This window comes from Ovis aries, chromosome 2 (assembly GCF_016772045.2).
Source record: "Ovis aries strain OAR_USU_Benz2616 breed Rambouillet chromosome 2, ARS-UI_Ramb_v3.0, whole genome shotgun sequence".
Classification (NCBI taxonomy): Eukaryota; Metazoa; Chordata; class Mammalia; order Artiodactyla; family Bovidae; genus Ovis; species Ovis aries.
In genome coordinates, this window is record NC_056055.1 from 68,463,047 (window position 1) to 68,480,419 (window position 17,373).

A 17,373-nucleotide genomic window follows, 5' to 3' on the forward strand; every position below is an offset into this window, starting at 1 on the left:
TATGTTTGAAGTGCTGGAACTGTGTCCAGCAGGTGGGAAGTGAGCACTGAAGAGTAACCGCTGTTGCTATGGAAACCATTCTCCCTCCTTTACTCCCAGTTCCCCATGTACCTTGCTATCCAGCAGCCAGAATCACTCTCTCATCATTCTTTGTGTTCCCCTGGCCCCTGGCCTCCACACACACTGCCTGGAATACCTTACCCTCTCCCTTCTCAGCCCAAGAACTAGGGAACATGCTTCAAAATGCATCTCCCCTCCACTGGGGTCAGATGTGCTCCTCAGCAGGCTCTCATCAGTTCCTCTGTCAGAGCACAAATCATACTGGATCATAACAAACTGCCTCCTGCCTCTCAGTCAGCTCCTCAGCCAAGGACTTTGCCTTATTGATTCTGGTAACGCCAGCACCTGGCACAAAGCAGCTCATCACAGGCGCTGCTGCTGCTGCTGCTGCTGCTGCTGCTGCTGCTGCTGCTGCTAAGTCGCTTCAGTCGTGTCCAACTCTGTGCAATGCCATAGACGGCAGCCCACCAGGCTCCCCAGTCCCTGGGATTCTCCAGGCAAGAACACTGGAGTGGGTTGCCATTTCCTTCTCCAATGCATGAAAGTGAAAAGTGAAAGTGAAGTCGCTCAGTCGCATCACAGGCTCTAGAACTAAATAACTGGGAGTACAGGGCCAAGCAGAGGTGGGGTACAACCAAGTCCTAGGTCGCCTAGGACAATCCAGTTTAGGCAATGGTCCTGACATAATTATTAACAGTGCTCTCGGTTACTTTTAATAGTGCTCCAACATGCATAATAGATTATAAAGTCACCATAGGTATTAGAACCATGATTCTCACCCTGACACAATGATTCCTTTGTCTAATGATTATTCTGGAAGGCCCTGTGTACCATTCCTTAAATAAAACTGATAATCTGAATAAAATTTCCAAATAACTGATGTAATGCCCTAGATAGAAGGTAAAGAAGATTTAAAGTGAAAGTAGCTTAAAATAAAAGTATATGTATTTTGATGTATAAATGCTTGGGGAAATGACATACTTTTGGCCAAGACAGTAACAAAGACCAAAATTACGCTCTCACCAGAAACAACTAAAAAACTGGACAAAAGGCATGAAACAATGGTCTTGAAGACACTGGAATCAAGCAACAAAAGTCTGAATTCCCCTGTTTGGGGAAACAAATGGGCTTTGTTTCTGGTTTACTGCATTGTCAGGGCTCCCAGGCCACAGCACAGGAAGAGGGATGCAGACAGAGCTCAGAGGTTTCTCTGAGGGCAGAGGACAGAGCTGGGGGTCTGGGAAGGCTGAGGTGGCTAGAACTTCCACAGCAAGGTACTGGGGAGAAAAGCGCTACACAAAACTGCAGCGAATACTCATCCTCCTATGTATCCAGCACAGTATTGACCAGAGAATCGATGTGAGAAAGTCACCTGAACCTGGAGGAAGAACCATCCACTAGGGAAAAGCACTGGGTGTTCACACGGGGCAACAAATAGTGCCTGCTGCCATCAGCCGAAACGGAAAACCTCAACTCATGAGGCAGGCGTAGAGGACTCAGAGGGGTTTTTGTCTCTGCAGGGAGCAAAGCAGTCCTACACTAAATGCTGTTCTTATCATTTAATAAAGCAAGATCTGAAAAGATCAGACTCTTTCCAAGCAGCTTAATGGCATGAGAAACTAAAGCTTAAGAATATTTATAGGAAAAAAAAGAGATTATAACCTATCACTTACCCAAAAATGTAAAACACACAATGTCTGTCATCATCCAATCAAAAATTATCAAGGCTGTCAAGAGGTCAGAAAATATGACACAAAGGTTAATTAAAATCCATCCAAGAAATGACAGACATGACCGAACTAGTATACATTTGAAGTTATTGCAACTGTATTCCACATGTTCCAGAAGCTATAGGAAAGACTGAAACCAGAGACATGAAAAATCTAGGAAAAGACTCAAATTATACTTCTAGAGGTGAACATTATGAAGTGTGAGATAAAAAATACATTGGATAGGATTAATGACCAATTAAACATCACAGGAAAAAAAGACAAATTTTAAAACATAGCAATACAAATTACTCAAAATGAAACACAGAGAAAAGAGGCTAATAGAGTAGCAGTGGGCTATGGGACAACTTTGTGTGTTTGTGCTAAGTCACTTCAGTTGTGTTGGACTCTGTCCCTATGGGCTGCAGCCTGCTAGGCTCTTCAGTCCATTGGATTCTCCAGGCAGGAATACTGGAGTGGGTTGCCATGCCCTCCTCCAGGGCGTCTTCCCAACCCAGGGATCGAACCTGTGTCTTTTACGCCCTCCTGCATTGGCAGGCAGGTTCTTCACCACTAGCACCACCTGGGAAGTCCTAATATTATGTGAGTTTAGAATCACTGCGGGAAGAAGGGACAGAAAAGTACTTACAGAAATAAAGATTAAAATTTTTCCAAATGCTTAAGTAAGACTGTCACTAGTTACCTGCTTACATTTAAACATGCAGATTACCTGACCGCAACAGCTACAAATGTAGACCATTGTAGAAGGTGATTCAAATTCATATACCATGAATGGTTTTCTTTCTTGGGTGGGACTATTTCAGGATGTTCATCAACCCTAAATCTCACCCCCAAAAATGTCAGTAATGCCTCCCAATCACTGCACAGAAAACTCAAAAATCCCTCCCTACAATGTGGTGTCGCTTCTCTGAGAGCCACTGAGCTACAACACATCAGGGCCAGCAAACTATGGGCCCCATTTGTATTGCCTGTGAGCAAAAAATAGTTTCACATTTTTTAAAGATTGTTAAGAGGAAGAGGAGAGAGGAGAAGAAAAGAAAAAGGAAGAGGAGGACAAGTAAAAATAGTAGGAGAAAGAGAAGGAAGAGATGAAATAAAGGGAGAGAGATTGATTATAAGTGGCCCACAGAGCAAAAAATATTTCACTGATCCTTGGTCTAGACTTCAAAGGGAAAAGGATATCACATGGTCCATTTTCACAGGTGTTTTTAACCTAATGGGGAATTTATACATTAGGATTCATTCTAAGAAGCAGAAACATGACAAGTAATATGCAATAAGGGATTTATTACAAGGATTAGACAATGTGTAACTGTAGGAGCTGGTGAAGAAGTCCACAGGAGACTGATGCCTTTGGGCCCGGTGGGGGCCAAAGGTCACTGCAGGTAGACAATGCATCTGTCTCGAGTGAAGCTACACATGATGCTGGGAAAAGCAGGGACAGATGGAAACCCACCAGAGCCAACTGGAACCCATGAAAACAAACTAGAATCCATGTCTTTCTCCTCACCTTCAATATCGTTGATAAGTATGACCTGAAGAAGCTGATGCCCTCTGCCACTGAGCTGCACACATGTGCCATCCTCTACATGTTCTTACAACACCGTGGGTTTACCCTGCATTGCCCCTATCACACAATCCTATAGTTGCCTGCTTCCTTGTCTGTGTCCTCTGCTGGACTCTGAGCCCTGGTGGTGGGGACTCCTTCAGTCATCTTCATCATGGTATTATCCGTTGCTCCTAGCACAGTACTTAACAGAGTAATTGCTCAAGGAATACTTTCTAGATGAATGAATGAAAGATAAACCAACATATCAAGTGAAAATCAAGCTGAGCAGAAATGAAGCAGGGGGTTCATTCAAAGAAAGGATGCTCCTTTATTCTATAAGCGTGAATTCTAATTTTAGAGGTGTTGTGGTGACTTCGTCTTATTTTCCGAGGCTTTGGTGACAGGCAAAAGCAGTTCTCTTTGTAAACAGGAACAGTTCGCCCAAAGGGTGTGTACTTCACTACACCGGTCCTTGGGAAGTGATGGTGCACGTGCTTGTCCCTCACACCAGAAGGCTAAGCTAAGTTAGCAGGAGATCTGCACTGGGAACTGTCTGGCAGGAAAGAAACGGCATGCCCTATACATCAACCATACGGGGCAGGAACTAAAGAGTGTCCGCCATGTGAAGACCGAGCAGGACACAAGAAAGAAGGTATCAGGGAAGATGCCACCAATATTTAAGGACACATCACGGTTATTATCATCACTAACTAACAGCTGATGTTTAGAGTATTTAACCTGCCCGACTAACCATTCACATGCATTATTTCAGGTGATCTTTACAACGAAATCTAAAATTATCACCATTGTATAGATGGGGAAATTGAGAGGCTGTTTGTCCAAGACAGCAGAGCTAGTAAGAGACAGAAATGGAATGCAAACCAACACACTTTTCATCCAGAGACCCAATTCCTCACTACCGTCTATTCTTGGAAGCTAGGTTAGTCCTGAGAAAACTGGAATCTACATTTTATTTTAACAAACAGAAGCTGTTCCCTATAGCAGGTATTTAAATGGTTTAAGAAAACATTGGAAATCGATTCCAGGATTAAAGTTTGAAAGCTACTGAACATAAAATATATACATATATTTGTATACACCATGTGATATGGTATGTAATATTATATTGATTAAGTGCCAAATGCAGTGAATTAGGAAATTCAGATAAGCAAAAAATACCCAACATTATATAAAACACCACCTGCTTACTTAACAGGTACTAACAAAGTAATCTATTAATTAATGTATTAGAATACCCAAATCTAGTTTTACCTAAAATCTCTATTTGTTCTAGGTGAATAATACTTTTTGAACAACAATAATTTGGATAATAGTTAGATCCATCTAAACAAATCAGAGCCCAAAATACGTAACACATTTTTACAAACATCAGTATGACAGATACAACAGAATCAAATTAATTTCATGAGATACTAAGATGACTAAAACTTGGTCTCTATCTACATAGGGATTCCAGAGACTGGGAACACCAAAACTTCTACAAAGAACTGCAGAATGAGACAAACGATAACAAAACCCAAATGTACAACAGAAAAATGGAAATTGAATTTAGTAGGCATATAATTTTTAGTAAATATATTTCTTAAAGTGAATTTTTTTCTGTTTAGTCTAATTTCTTTCATAAGTCTGTTCAATTTAGACTTATCCTAAAATGAATTTTCTTCTCATGAGCACAGAATTTATGCAATTACCCTATCCCTGATCTCACTTAATGTCACCACTTTTCATTCTAAAATACAAAACAATATAAAACAATTTGTGGGATGGGGCCTGCAGCATGTTGGGTCTTAGCTCCCAGACCAGGGATCAAACCTATGCCCCCTGCATTGGGAGCTCAGAGTCTTAACCACTGGACTGCCAGGGAAGTCCCTAAAACATAAAATTTTGAAATATAAAATGTCTTTGGAACTTCAACTAAAAATTTAAAGGTGTAAAGAGCTTCATTCATGCCAAAATAAGACTAGATTTAAATTTTTAGATGAAGTATTTGATTGGTAATTTTATATTTCTATAAATACATGGGAAATAATTTCATTTTTAAAGTTGTAAGAGAATGTTATATTTACATTTAGGAAAAAAATTACATTTCCCAGACTCATGCTTACCCTAATAATACTTTCTCAACAGTTAGCTCTGCTCTTAAAGGTATCTTAACTAAGCTCTGCCCCCTCTGCAAACAGTATTATTATCAATATTTGCTAATACTCAATTGTCCAAATAATCTTATCCCTGGAAATATCTCTAAATATTATAAAAACATTGCTTGTAACCGCAAGTTCACAAATGTCAAATTCTTGGAGATAGTCCAGATTCTTCCACAAAAATGCAATTTAAAGAAAAAGAATTGATGAAACCTAAAAGAGACAGAAGAGACTATATCAAACAAATATAATGTGTAGCCCTTATTTGCATCCAAATTCAGACCAGCCAACTAATAAAAATTTGTTTTGAGAGAATAGAAGATATTTAAGCATACCCTGGATAAATTGACACTATTAATGAATTATTTAGATATGGTGATCATGACACTGTGGTAACAACGATGTAATTCTTATCTTTTAGAGAAATTTTCAAAAATATTTGTAGATGGAATGATAAGATATCTGGGGTTTGATTCAAAATAATCCAGTGGGAGAGGACTGTCAGAGGGTAAATATGAAACAAAACTGGCCTAATAAAGAGATATATAGAGGTTAATTATGTTAATCTCTTTATATGTTTGGAAGCTTCCATTATAGAATAAGTTTAATAAATGAAAAAATAAACACAGCTTGAAATATGGCACAATGTCTCTTACACAACAGAGACCATGAATAACATAATAATACAGTCAATTTAATTTTAAGAACTATTGGTCATAAGCATGGCTTTGAATATAGACATAGTTACTGGTAGTAAAATGACAGTATCTAAAGAAAAGGAATTAATTTTAATCATGCTTAATTCAATCTCATTGTTCTCTTTGCCTGAACAGAAACTGCTTCACTGTTAGAATAAATCATAACTATCCCCAAATAGATTTAATTACTGATTTCAATAAGCATACCCTGCATTCTAAGAACAAATAAGAAAAGGAAGTTTATAACTAAGTACGTCTTTTATAAGCATTCATTTTAACATATAAACCTTAATTATGTTAAAACAGCTGAGCAACAGGAAGCTGGTGTTACTGAATTTCGACTGGGTCTTCAAATCGTTTTCCTTTTCCTACACCTAATTTTCCTGTGGGTTCTGTTTGGTGGTTTTTTTTTTTTTTTTGAGGGAAGGGCAAATTTTGGTATTAATAGCTATCACTTATTTAAGTTCTTTACACCTGGTGGTGTATATGAACTCAATTAATGTTTGCTGCTGCTGCTAAGTCGCCTCAGTCCTGTCCGACTCTGTCTGACCCCACAGACGGCAGCCCACAGGCTCCTCTGTCCCTGGGATTCTCCAGGCAAGAACACTGGAGTGGGTTGCCATTTTCTTCTCCAATGCATGAAAATGAAAAGTGAAAGTGAGGTCGCTCAGTCGTGTCGGACTCTTCGCGACCCCATGGACTGTAGCCTACCAGGCTTTTCCGTCCATGGGATTTTCCAGGCAAGAGTACTGGAGTGGGATGCCATCGCCTTCTCCGAATTAATGTTTGAAGTGAAGTCGGCTCAGTCGTGTCCGACTCTTTGCGACCCCATGGGCTATAGCCTACCAGGCTCCTCTGTCCAGGGGATTTTCCAGGCAATAGTCCTGGAGTGGACTGCCATTTCCTTCTCCAGGGGATCTTCCCAACCCAGGGATCGAACTCGTGTCTTCCGCATTGTAGACAGACGCTTTACCGTCTGAGCCACAGGGAAGTCCCGAATTAATGTTTAAACCCACTTAATATCAGTGCTGATATGAAAACATGGCCATTAAGACTAACCTATTTTTGTAGAAATTACAAGGTGACATTAGCAATTAGAGTAATTTTACCATTCAGACTGGAATCATATATTAACGTGGGAAGACATTTCTGAACATTCTTCCTAAATGCTGGGAGTTGCGGGGATGAGGACTAGAAGTTCCTCACACTACCATAAAATGTGAAGCAGGGTGCAAATTATTAGAAAACGAAATGTGCTCTATCTCCCTCCCCCAGCCTTTGTTAATTCTTATTGTGCTTTGATTCTAATTACCGTAGCGTCCGCTGTACCTCTAGATATTCTACAGTCCGTTATTTCATCCATGTCAAAATGAATGAGAGGGAGTGTCTGGTTTAGGCAGATGCCTGGTTTAGGAGCCGAGAGAGGTTCCTGAATCATTAGCTACATTCCCTTGAATAAGCCAGTACCGCACAACCACTGTACGCAGGAACCGGGCGAAACTCACGTTATCGCGGTGCCACGTCGCACCTACGTGGGGCGTGCAGGCCCCCAGGCTAGCAGCCTTGGACCACCTTGGGGTCCAGTCCGCCCAATCCACAGACGCCCTCCTTCCTTCTCTGCGGGGGCCCCACCTGCACTCCTATTCCTGCCGGCTGCGGGGGACTAAGGGCTAGTCCTTCCTCATCCCGGAGCCCCCACCCCTCATCGCCTCTCGCCAGGCCGGCCGCGCCTGACAACCTGGGCACATCAGGGTCCCTTCCGCGCTGTCAGGATCCAGGCCCCCGCGGAGCGTGAGGTGAAGCGCAGGGTCAGGATTCCGAAGAGAACCGGGGCTTGGCTGGGCAGCGCGGGCGTACCTCCACCTCCAAGATGGGCGGGCGGCTGGGGAGGAGGCAGCGGCCCCGGGACGGCAGGCGGACGGATGGGGTCCCGTTACGTACATGGAGGGTGCCTGGGTTCCTGGAGATCACGAGGGGAAAGGGCGAAAATCTTGCTGAGGAGGAAAAACTCACTAAGGACTCTCGGCTGACTCCTCACTGACGACCTTGGGTTAAACTAAGTCCTCTAGTTTGGCGTGGGCCGGGCATGGCCAGTGCCGGGCCGCTCCTTGATCTTCCCTCCGCTCCGCCCAGGCGCTTCCTAGCTTCCTAGGGAAACGCAGAGCCCAGGCGCCGGGCTGGGGATGGCACGGCGCGTGTCCTTAGGGCATCTGGCTCTTGAGGAAAGAAAGGCGCCTCCTGACGCAAGGGGCCAGAGACCAGGAGCCTGGATGTAGGCTCTAGGACCCGGGTCGCCACAGCCTCAGAGGCCTACTCGAGGCCCAGGTATTATAAAGTGACAGACGCCCATGGCGGTTAGTAGTTGAGAAACCCGACAGAGCCCAGTACCACCGCCTAAGGTCCTCGGGCAAGTTTCTTAATTTCTCTAAGTCCAGATTTCTTCTTTATATGATGGAGATTTCATTGTGTCGTCTTCATTGGGTGCTAGGAAGGTTAAAGGGAAATCCATTGCTCCGCAGACAGGGAGCAGATCAGGATTAGCCACTATTGTTAATAATATTAGTGTTATTATTAGCGGGCTGGACCCAAGGGTTTGCCTGGTGGCTCAGTCAGTAAAGAATCTGGCTGTAATGCAGGAGACTCGTGTTCGATCCCTGGGTCAGGAAGATCCCCTGGGGAAGGAAATGGCAACCCACTCCAGACAGAGGAGCCGGGCAGGCTACAGTCTACAGGGTCGCAAAGAGTCCGACACGACTTAGCGACTACACCACCACCCCGGGGAAAGTGACTTTTCCTTGTTTTTTCTTCTAACCTCGCCCTGGTCTCTTTGTGATTCCCAAATCCTTCTCACTGAGCTCCAGCCCTGAGGCTCCACTACCCCGGCAGCTCTGGACGCTTCCAATCAGTCCTGCCTCAGAAGGGCCCGCGTTCTTGCCCAAGCCTTGGGCCCAGGTCAGCCGCAGGGTGGACAGAGCTCCGGGCCTGGGAGGAGCCCTGATGCCTGTACAGAGGCCTCGGAGCCGGACCTGGAACCAGAGGCGCGGCCTCGCGCTCAGCGCGTTCCAGAACTCGGCCCGGCCGACTCACCGCGCAGAGCATGGCGCGCCCTCCGCATGTTCCCGCCGCAGGCCGCCCAGCCCAGGAACTGCGCCGCCACAAGGCCGGCCTGGCGCAGCCAGGCCGCCGAGCTCCGAGGGCTCCGCCAGGGCTCGGTGTTGTGGGTGGGCCCTCTGTAGCAGCCGCACAGGCGCCGGTCCGGTCGGCAAGCCCCAGAGAAGGCCCGATCTCTCCGCGCGATCGCGGCGCTTCGTGCAGGTGACCCGAGAGCCACGTTCGATAGGAGAACGTTTAACTTACTCTTCCACAGAATCGAAGATTCGTCGTAGTAATTAGGCAATGAGGGGCGGGCTTGGGCCGGGCTCCGGGCTCCGCTGTTCTGGCCTGGGGCCGCGGGAAGAACGTAATCTCTCGTGTTCTGCGGGGCGCGCAGGAGAAACTCCGGCCGGCTCTGGGCTCTTCCGCGGCTGTGCCCCGCGCCCTGACGTTTATTGCTCGTACAAATGAACGAATGTAGGCCTGGAGAGTTTTCGCACAAGGGGCAGGGGGAAATTGGAATGTGAACGGGTGAGTCGTTAGCATGAAATAGGTTCCCTTTATATTCTCGCTTGTTTCCAAGCATTTAGGTGACACCGGACCCGCAAAATTTGCGAAAAGGATCTTAAAGCTGAGGTGAGGAGGGCGAGGCAGACTGAGTTCAGGATTTGGCAAAGTCTACGGAGGGAGAAGGGGGAGTAGGGGGGTTTGAGGATCGCCTGAAGGCCGAGAACAAGAGCAGACGTAGTCAACTGGTGGTGTCTGCCTTGCGGGCGGTGGCTGCAGGTGTTGAAGGGAGGGCAGAATCGGAAGCAGAAACGCGTATGGCGGCTACCAAGGTTGAGCTTGGGAACTTTCCAGAACACCCTCTGAACAAACTGTTGCAAGCCGGGAGGAAGTGGAGATCTTAGATAGAGTGATGGGACGGAAATGAGAAGCTGGGATAAAAACGGTCAATTACACAGCTCTAAAAACGTCTCTGTGTGATCCCTCCCTCCCGGAAAGAGAAATTCTCACTTGGGGCAGGGTAGTAGACGACGGGGAACCAGCTTACATTCACAGAGGAACTTCTTCAAAACCCGCAAGGAACACGATTCTTTTGAAACCTGAGACCTGCGCAGGACCGCAAGAGCTGCAGGGTGTCTAGAAATTCGCTTTTTTCTGGCGAGAGTTATTTATTGATGGACATCTTCGTTTTGTTTGCCTCCCTCCCTGAAACCAAATACAGTGAAACCTTCCTGGTGGCAAAGTCCTTTCAGATTTTTTTTTTTTAACTTCTTTCTATTCTAAAGAAAGGGAATAGAAGTTTATAGAAGGTACAGAGAAAGAGTTTCCAAAACTGCAAATATCCAGGATCCGAATGCTTCGTTTGATATTTCCCTTTTCTCTGGGCTCTAGTTTTTAAATTTCTATTTTTAAATTGCCTTTTATTTTTCCTGAATAAACTTTGGCCACTACATTTAAGATTCACCTCATATCACCCTTCAGTTTAGTTGGGAGAAAAAAAAATCAATGCTTTAGAAAGACGGAAAATAAATGGAGAATATATAGTTAGATTGCTTCCAATTATTTTTTATTTATAGATTTCATAAATACTAAATCCCGCATTTTAAAAACCAGGATTTTTTCAACTTCAAATATTCGCAAGTTTTACAAACCATTTTGAAAACAGATTTGTTTCTTATGTCCATAATGAATATGGGTTATAAAACTAAATTGTTTAATTGAGAGGAAAGAACTAAGTTTTAAAGGAGTTCTAAATTCCACTTGGAAGGCGAAATAACATAAACCATATCGTGTAATGTTTTAGCACTTTATTTAGTCTGTACAGTTAGGTTTAATTTTAACACTGTTCCACGGAAGATGGCACATCAGACACACGGATAGGGAATAAATCCTCTGCAATTAAAATTCTACTCATTACACATCAATTTCAGGAAGGCATAAAGGGCACAAGCATTCTGCACTGGACTTGGGAATGATACTTGCAGTTCCTCGGGAGTGAAGACGGGGGAAACACAGTGCATTGGACGATTTACTTTGTTTTGCTTTTAACACCAGAACAAAACGCCCCACTCACGTTCATATGTCCTCTGCTGCTGCTGCTGCTGCTGCTGCTGCTGCTAAGTCACTTCAGTCGTGCCTGACTCTGTGCGACCCCATAGACGGCAGCCCACCAGGCTCCCCCATCCCTGGGATTCTCCAGGCAAGAACACTGGAGTGGGTTGCCATTTCCTTCTCCAATGCATGAAAGTGAAAAGTGAAAGTGAAGTCGCTCAGTCGTGTCCGACTCTTAGCGACCCCATGGATTGCAGCCTACCAGGCTCCTCTGTCCATGGGATTTTCCAGGCAGGAGTACTGGAGTGGGGTGCCATTTCCTTCTCCTCATAGTTCCTCTGGAAATGTGCAAATCGAAAAAGCCTTGGAAGTCAGGACTGGAGGCAGCAAAAGAAATGGCGAGGTGACGCTGACGCCATGCGAACCGATATTTGTGGTTGCCCGGCGGCAGGATTCTGATACACGCAAGCCTAGTGTGCAAAGTGAAGTGCGCCATGGCGAGGACAGGACGACCTCGGATGGCTCCGCCCTCCTGGTTGGCTCACCGTCCGCCTTACTTAGTCAGCTCCGGGACTGGTGGTGCTATTCAAAAGGCCGGTGAGGTCCCCTCTCCGCCCGAAAGGGCGACCAGAGACGTCAGCCTAGAGCCCTCTGCTCCGGACTGACACCCCAGCAGCGCCGCGGTGGCGGACAGGTGACGGCCCAGCAGAGCGCCCTTGCTGGGAGCGCAGCCGCTAGTACAATCCTGCTGCTGCTGCTTCAAAATTGTCCGGGCAGCGGATACATGGAGCAAGGGGGCAGCGGCCTGAGGATGCAACAGGCACGACGAACGCTGCAGCAGGTGGCAGTAACCCCACGGGGTCGGGGGCAGACTCTGCGCGGCGCCTGCACCCGCTCCCTGGACCCCTTGCATGATACTCTCGATGCTGAAGGAGGTGCATTCGCCAGCTGGCCGCGACGCTGGCCCCTTGCTCTCTTCCCAAGGCTGGGAGTCTAACGTGGGCTGCAGCGCCGGAAGGGCGCCGGGAGTCCCCATATCCCCGCCTTGCTCTTTCCTGAGAACCTCAGCGTAGGCCGGGGCGGAGAGCAGCAGGTAGCGGAGGGGGTGAGGATGTAGCAGCGCGCACTGGCGGCTCCCAGGGGTGGAGACGGGATAGGCCCCAGGGACAGGCTGTGGCGGGGCCGGGGGCCCAAGCAGCATGCCCGGGTAGGGGCCGTGCAGAGCAGCGGGCGCAGCGGACAGGGGGAAAGGGTGGTGCAGGTGGGCTCCGGGAGGTGGGTGGTGGCGCTTGAAGCGCTTCCTGCGCCGAAGGAAGCTGCCGTTGTCAAACATGTCCTGGGAGGCGGGGTCCAGGCTCCAGTAGTTGCCCTTGCCCGGGTGTCCTGGCTCGCGGGGGATCTTGACGAAGCAATCATTGAGGGAGAGGTTGTGGCGAATGCTATTCTGCCAGGCGGGGAACTTGCGGCGATAATAAGGGAAGCGGCCACTGATGAAGGCACAGATGCCGCTGAGCGTGAGGCGCTTGTGCGGGCTCTGCAGAATGGCCATGGTGATGAGCGCGATGTAAGAGTAGGGGGGCTTCGCCGGCTGCGGGGCGTCCCGAGAGACCGCTGTAGACCCGGTCGAAACCCCGAACTTGGGGCAGAATTCGGAAGAGTTGCTCGGGCCGCCGCTGCTCTCGGTGCGCTCTCGGGGAAGCGCGCCAGCCCTCTGCCGCGCCTCCTGCGGCTGCGGCTGGTGCAGAGGCTCTGGGAACCGCTGACTTCCCTCGGGTTCATCTTCCTCCTCCTCTTCATCTTCCCCCTCTCCCAGGATATCGATCTCACCATCTTCCGCATCGGAGCCCCGGAGGCGGCGCGGAGGTGTAGGGCGAAGGCGCTCAGCTCTAGGCAAGTTCATGGAGGAGCAGGTTCTGCAGATGCCGGGGAGGTAGCGGCCGCTCTACCTGGCTCCGGGCTGGAAGCCTGTGTTGAATGTTCCAAGAAGCTGAGACGCTCGGGGTCCCCCTTGTAGATGGTGGTCTTTTACTTCTGCCGATTTGTCCTTTCCCACACTGTCCGGCAAAGATGCACTTTGCCTTTTATTGAAGTTTCTGGGTCCTTGTGTGATGGACTCTGCCGCCCCTCTTCAGACCCTTTCTCTCCCTACTTCAGAGCGCCCTTCCTGCCTCCCAACGCAGTGCAGTGATGAGGGTCCTTTGAGCATTACCCGACACAAGAGCCTTCAGCCTCCTCCTTCTTGCACCCACCCGCCAGCACGGAAGGTGCTTCACTCCTCAAGATCAGCCGGCCAATCGGGCCGGGAGTTGCATAGACTCTGTTAACGGCTTTGAAAACCTCTCAAATGAAAAAGCGGGGGCGGGGGTGTAGGAAAATATGTACCCAACAATCTAAGGCTACATCCATATGCAAACCTGTCTCGAAGGATTAAAAATAAGAAGCCAGAGAGGACACTGAAATGTATACAGTGTTTTAACTGTAAAAGAATGTGTAACAATAAATGTTTTTGTTTCATAGTCACCCGTTTTCATTGATGGGTTCTGTCCTCCATAAGAGCTGAAATAAGGAGTTGAAATATTTTTAATGTTCTAACTACACTCCCCAGCTCAAGAGTGAAGTGTGAGAGTGTTGCCTTGTCCCTACTACCTCCTATCTCAGCTTCCCAAAATGTTCTCCATGACTCAAATTTTCAGAAGATTGAAATATCCTGCCATGAAGTTGTGGAAGTTATGGGTGGAGGGAAAGCAGGAGGGTTAGAGAGAAGTCCCCTTCCAGCAGTGATTCTCAAATTCTTTGAACATTTAACCTCAGTATGAAATATATTTTATACCATGATCTTGCATACAGACTTATACAACTGAGGTAAGTTTCATAAAACAGGTAATCATTGATTTTTTTTAATGGCCATGACCAACTAAATTGTACCAACTGACTAGTACAAACCCAGTTTGAAATATCTTTTACCAAAATGGCTTGACAATTTCAAAGGATACACCCAGTCTGAGACTCAGTCTTTCTCTTCTTTAAGAACCAACATTAAGCACTTTTTACTGTAATAATAAATTATAATCTTGAAACTTAAGTGAGGCAAAAGAGGGCGGCAGTTTCACTGTCTTTAACTAAATCACCAGGTCATCATTCCCTACTCACACTGGAGAAACGAGATGACAGAGATGCTCTGTTTCAGTCACTTGCCATCCCTCGGAGTAACATAGTTTTTAGATTGGCATCATTTAAATCAGCCCAGAGAATAAAGTAGCAGTGCTCAGTACAACATAATTTAATGTGCATTATGATAAAATACCAAGCAATAGTATATATTCATAATTTAATACCCCCTAACCTTCAAAAATTTGAGGTGGCATCTAGTAAAAATGCAGAATGAAAATATTGTACTATGCCACTGATTGTTACTGATAGATAGTAAATCCTCTATTAGAATTTGAAAAATGACAATTTGCAGTGAGAAATCAGAAGTTGGCTAATATAACCAAAAATAGCTTAAAGGAGTTAGTTTCTTCAGTAGAAAATTTTGAAAACAGCGTTCTTACTAGTCTTTTTAAAGTTTTATCCTCTACTTCTGAGGTGTTTACCCTCTAAGTCTTCTCAGTTGTATGCAGTCTAAAACAGAACAAATAACAGAAGTTTTCAAGCCTAACAGATTTGTGCTTGAATCCCAAATTAATCAATTAGGTGTGTGACCTACTCAGCTAAGATTCAGGAGGGCTGGGACAGGTGTCTTATTCAACCTTTGATTCCCTGATGCCTCCCCCTCAGCCCCCTGCAGGTAAGGCACTTTTCTCCATCAGTACAGGAATCCGATTACCTGGGAAAGGGAGCATTGTTAATTTTCCTAGAGTCAACTTCTATGGGGACTGCGGTTATTTAAAAACGAAAGGAGAAAAGGACGGACACTCTTTAAAAACAAAACAAAACTACCCCCACTGATGAAAGTATGTTAAAGGGGGCACTGGGAAACAAGAAAGAGCTCCCCATGGCCAGAACCAGGACAATCTGAGCAACAAAATGCAAGTAGCATAAGCTTGTTAACCAAAGTATAAAAAATAGAAGATTGAGTAAAGTAATACATGGGCAGAAGGAAGAAAGCATGTGTGCATGTTCAATTGTGCCTGACTCTCTGTGACCCTATGGACTGTAATGTGCCAGGATCCTTTGTCCATGGGATTTTCCAGGCAAGAGTACTAGAGTAGGTTGCCATTTCCTCCTCCAGGGGATCTTCCTAACCCAGGGACTGAACCTATGTCTCTGGTGTCTCCTGCATTGAGAGCAGATTCTTTATCCAGTACATGGGGGTAAAAACGCAAATCTCCCTTGCAGAAAAACTCCAGGTAAATTATGTAGATATTTCACCCTTTAGGAGATGGAGCATAACCCCCCCCACCCCCATCTTTTACTGTAGGCAGTGCACAATGACTTCCTTCCAAACAGAACCTTTTGAAGTGGGGGGAGAGAGAATAAGTTACCTTGGAGAAACCTAACAGGTTTCACCCAGGTGTTAGGTAAAAATGTCATCATCAACAATCACAAATCACACTGACAGTATGTACCCTTGATATCAGGTAACAGTAACTGTAATGTGGTATCCTGTGTGAGATCCTGGAACAGAAAAAGGACATTAAGTACAAACTCCTGCTGCTAAATTGCTTCAGTCATGTTCGACTCTGTGCAACCCCATAGATGGCAGCCCACCAGGCTCCCCTATCCCTGGGATTCTCCAGGCAAGAACACTGGAGTGGGTTGGCATTGCCTTCTCCGAATACACTATCTAGGTTTGTCATAGCTATACTTCCAAGGAGCAAGAATCTTATAATTTTGTGGCTGCAGTCACCATCTGCATTGATTTTGGAGACCAAGAAAATGAAATCTGTCACTGTTTCCACATTTTCCCCATCTATTTGCCATGAAGTGGTGTGACCAGATGCCATGATATTCGTTTTCTGAAAGTTGAGTTTTAAGCCAGCTTTTTCACTCTCCTTTTCACTTTCATCAAGAGGCTCTTTAGTTCCTCTTCACTTTCTGCCATTAAACTGCTATCATCTGTATTTCTGAGGCTGTTGCTATTTCTCCTGGCAATCTTGATTCCAGCTTGTGATTCATCCACCCTGGCATTTTGCATGATTTGCTCTGTATATAAGTTAAATATGCAGGGTGACAATATACAGCATTGACATACTCCATTCCCAATTTTGAACTAGTCCGTTGTGCCATGCCCAACAGTCAAAGGCTTTAGCAAAAGTAGTTTTTTTGGAATTCTCTTGCTTTTTCTAGGATCCAGTGTATGTTGGCAATTTGATCTCTGGTTCCTCTGCCTTTTCTAAATCTAGCTTGTATATCTTGTACCACAACTTTTTATCCATTATTCTGTTGATGGATATCTACGTTCCTTCCATGTTCTAGCTATTGTATATGGTATGTTCCTGAAAGGCAGGCACACCACACCCACAAGGCCACACAAAGAAGCTCCTAAGTACAAACTGCTGCTGCTACTGCTAAGTCACTTCAGTCGTGTCCGACTGTGTGTGACCCCCATAGATGGCAGCCCACTAGGCTCCTCTGTCCCTGGGATTCTCCAGGCAAGAATACTGGAGTGGGTTGCCATTTCCTTCTCCAATGCATGAAAGTGAAAAGTGAAAGTGAAGTCTCTCAGTCGTGCCTAACTCTTAGCGACCCCATGGACTGCAGCCTACCAGGCTCCTCCGTCCATGGGATTTTCCAGGCAAGAGTACTGGAGTGGGGTGCCATTGCCTTCTCCGAAGTACAAACTAAGGATATCCAAATAAACTATCACTTCAGTTCAGTTGTTTGGGTGTGTCTGACTCTCTGCAATCCCATGACTGCAGCATGCCAGGCTTCCCTGTCCATCACCAACTCTGGGAGCTTACTCAAACTCATGTCTATCAAGTCAGTGATGCCATCCAACCATCTCATCCTGTGTCATTCTCTTCTCCTCCTGCTTTCAAATTTCGCAGCATCAGGGTCTTTTCCAATGAGTCAGTTCTTCA

At 46.0% G+C, this 17,373-nt stretch overlaps 2 protein-coding genes across 2 annotated transcripts; both read right to left on the reverse strand.

The window, feature by feature from the left end:
• Window positions 1-3,057: 3,057 nt before the first annotated feature.
• On the reverse strand, window positions 3,058-11,846 carry LOC132659122 (uncharacterized). Its single transcript, XM_060408813.1, has 3 exons — window positions 11,776-11,846; window positions 10,347-10,453; window positions 3,058-9,775 (listed from the first exon to the last, which is right to left on the reverse strand). The coding sequence occupies exons 1-3, from the start codon at window positions 11,844-11,846 to the stop codon at window positions 9,252-9,254; spliced, it is 702 nt and encodes a 233-aa protein (XP_060264796.1). The 3' UTR covers window positions 3,058-9,251.
• Window positions 3,058-17,373, reverse strand: FOXD4 (forkhead box D4). Its single transcript, XM_060409399.1, has one exon. The coding sequence runs from the start codon at window positions 13,248-13,250 to the stop codon at window positions 11,937-11,939; it is 1,314 nt and encodes a 437-aa protein (XP_060265382.1). The 5' UTR covers window positions 13,251-17,373; the 3' UTR covers window positions 3,058-11,936.

Coding starts and splice junctions, on each gene's coding strand:
- LOC132659122 (XM_060408813.1), bottom strand. CDS start 11,846: ATGGCGCACTTCACTTTGCACACTAGGCTTGCGTGTATCAGAATCCTG. Junction 10,454..11,775: donor CCGGGCAACCACAAATATCG/GTTCGCATGGCG, acceptor AACTCTCGCCAG/AAAAAAGCGAATTTCTAGAC. Junction 9,776..10,346: donor GAAGAAGTTCCTCTGTGAAT/GTAAGCTGGTTC, acceptor AAAACTCTCCAG/GCCTACATTCGTTCATTTGT.
- FOXD4 (XM_060409399.1), bottom strand. CDS start 13,250: ATGAACTTGCCTAGAGCTGAGCGCCTTCGCCCTACACCTCCGCGCCGC.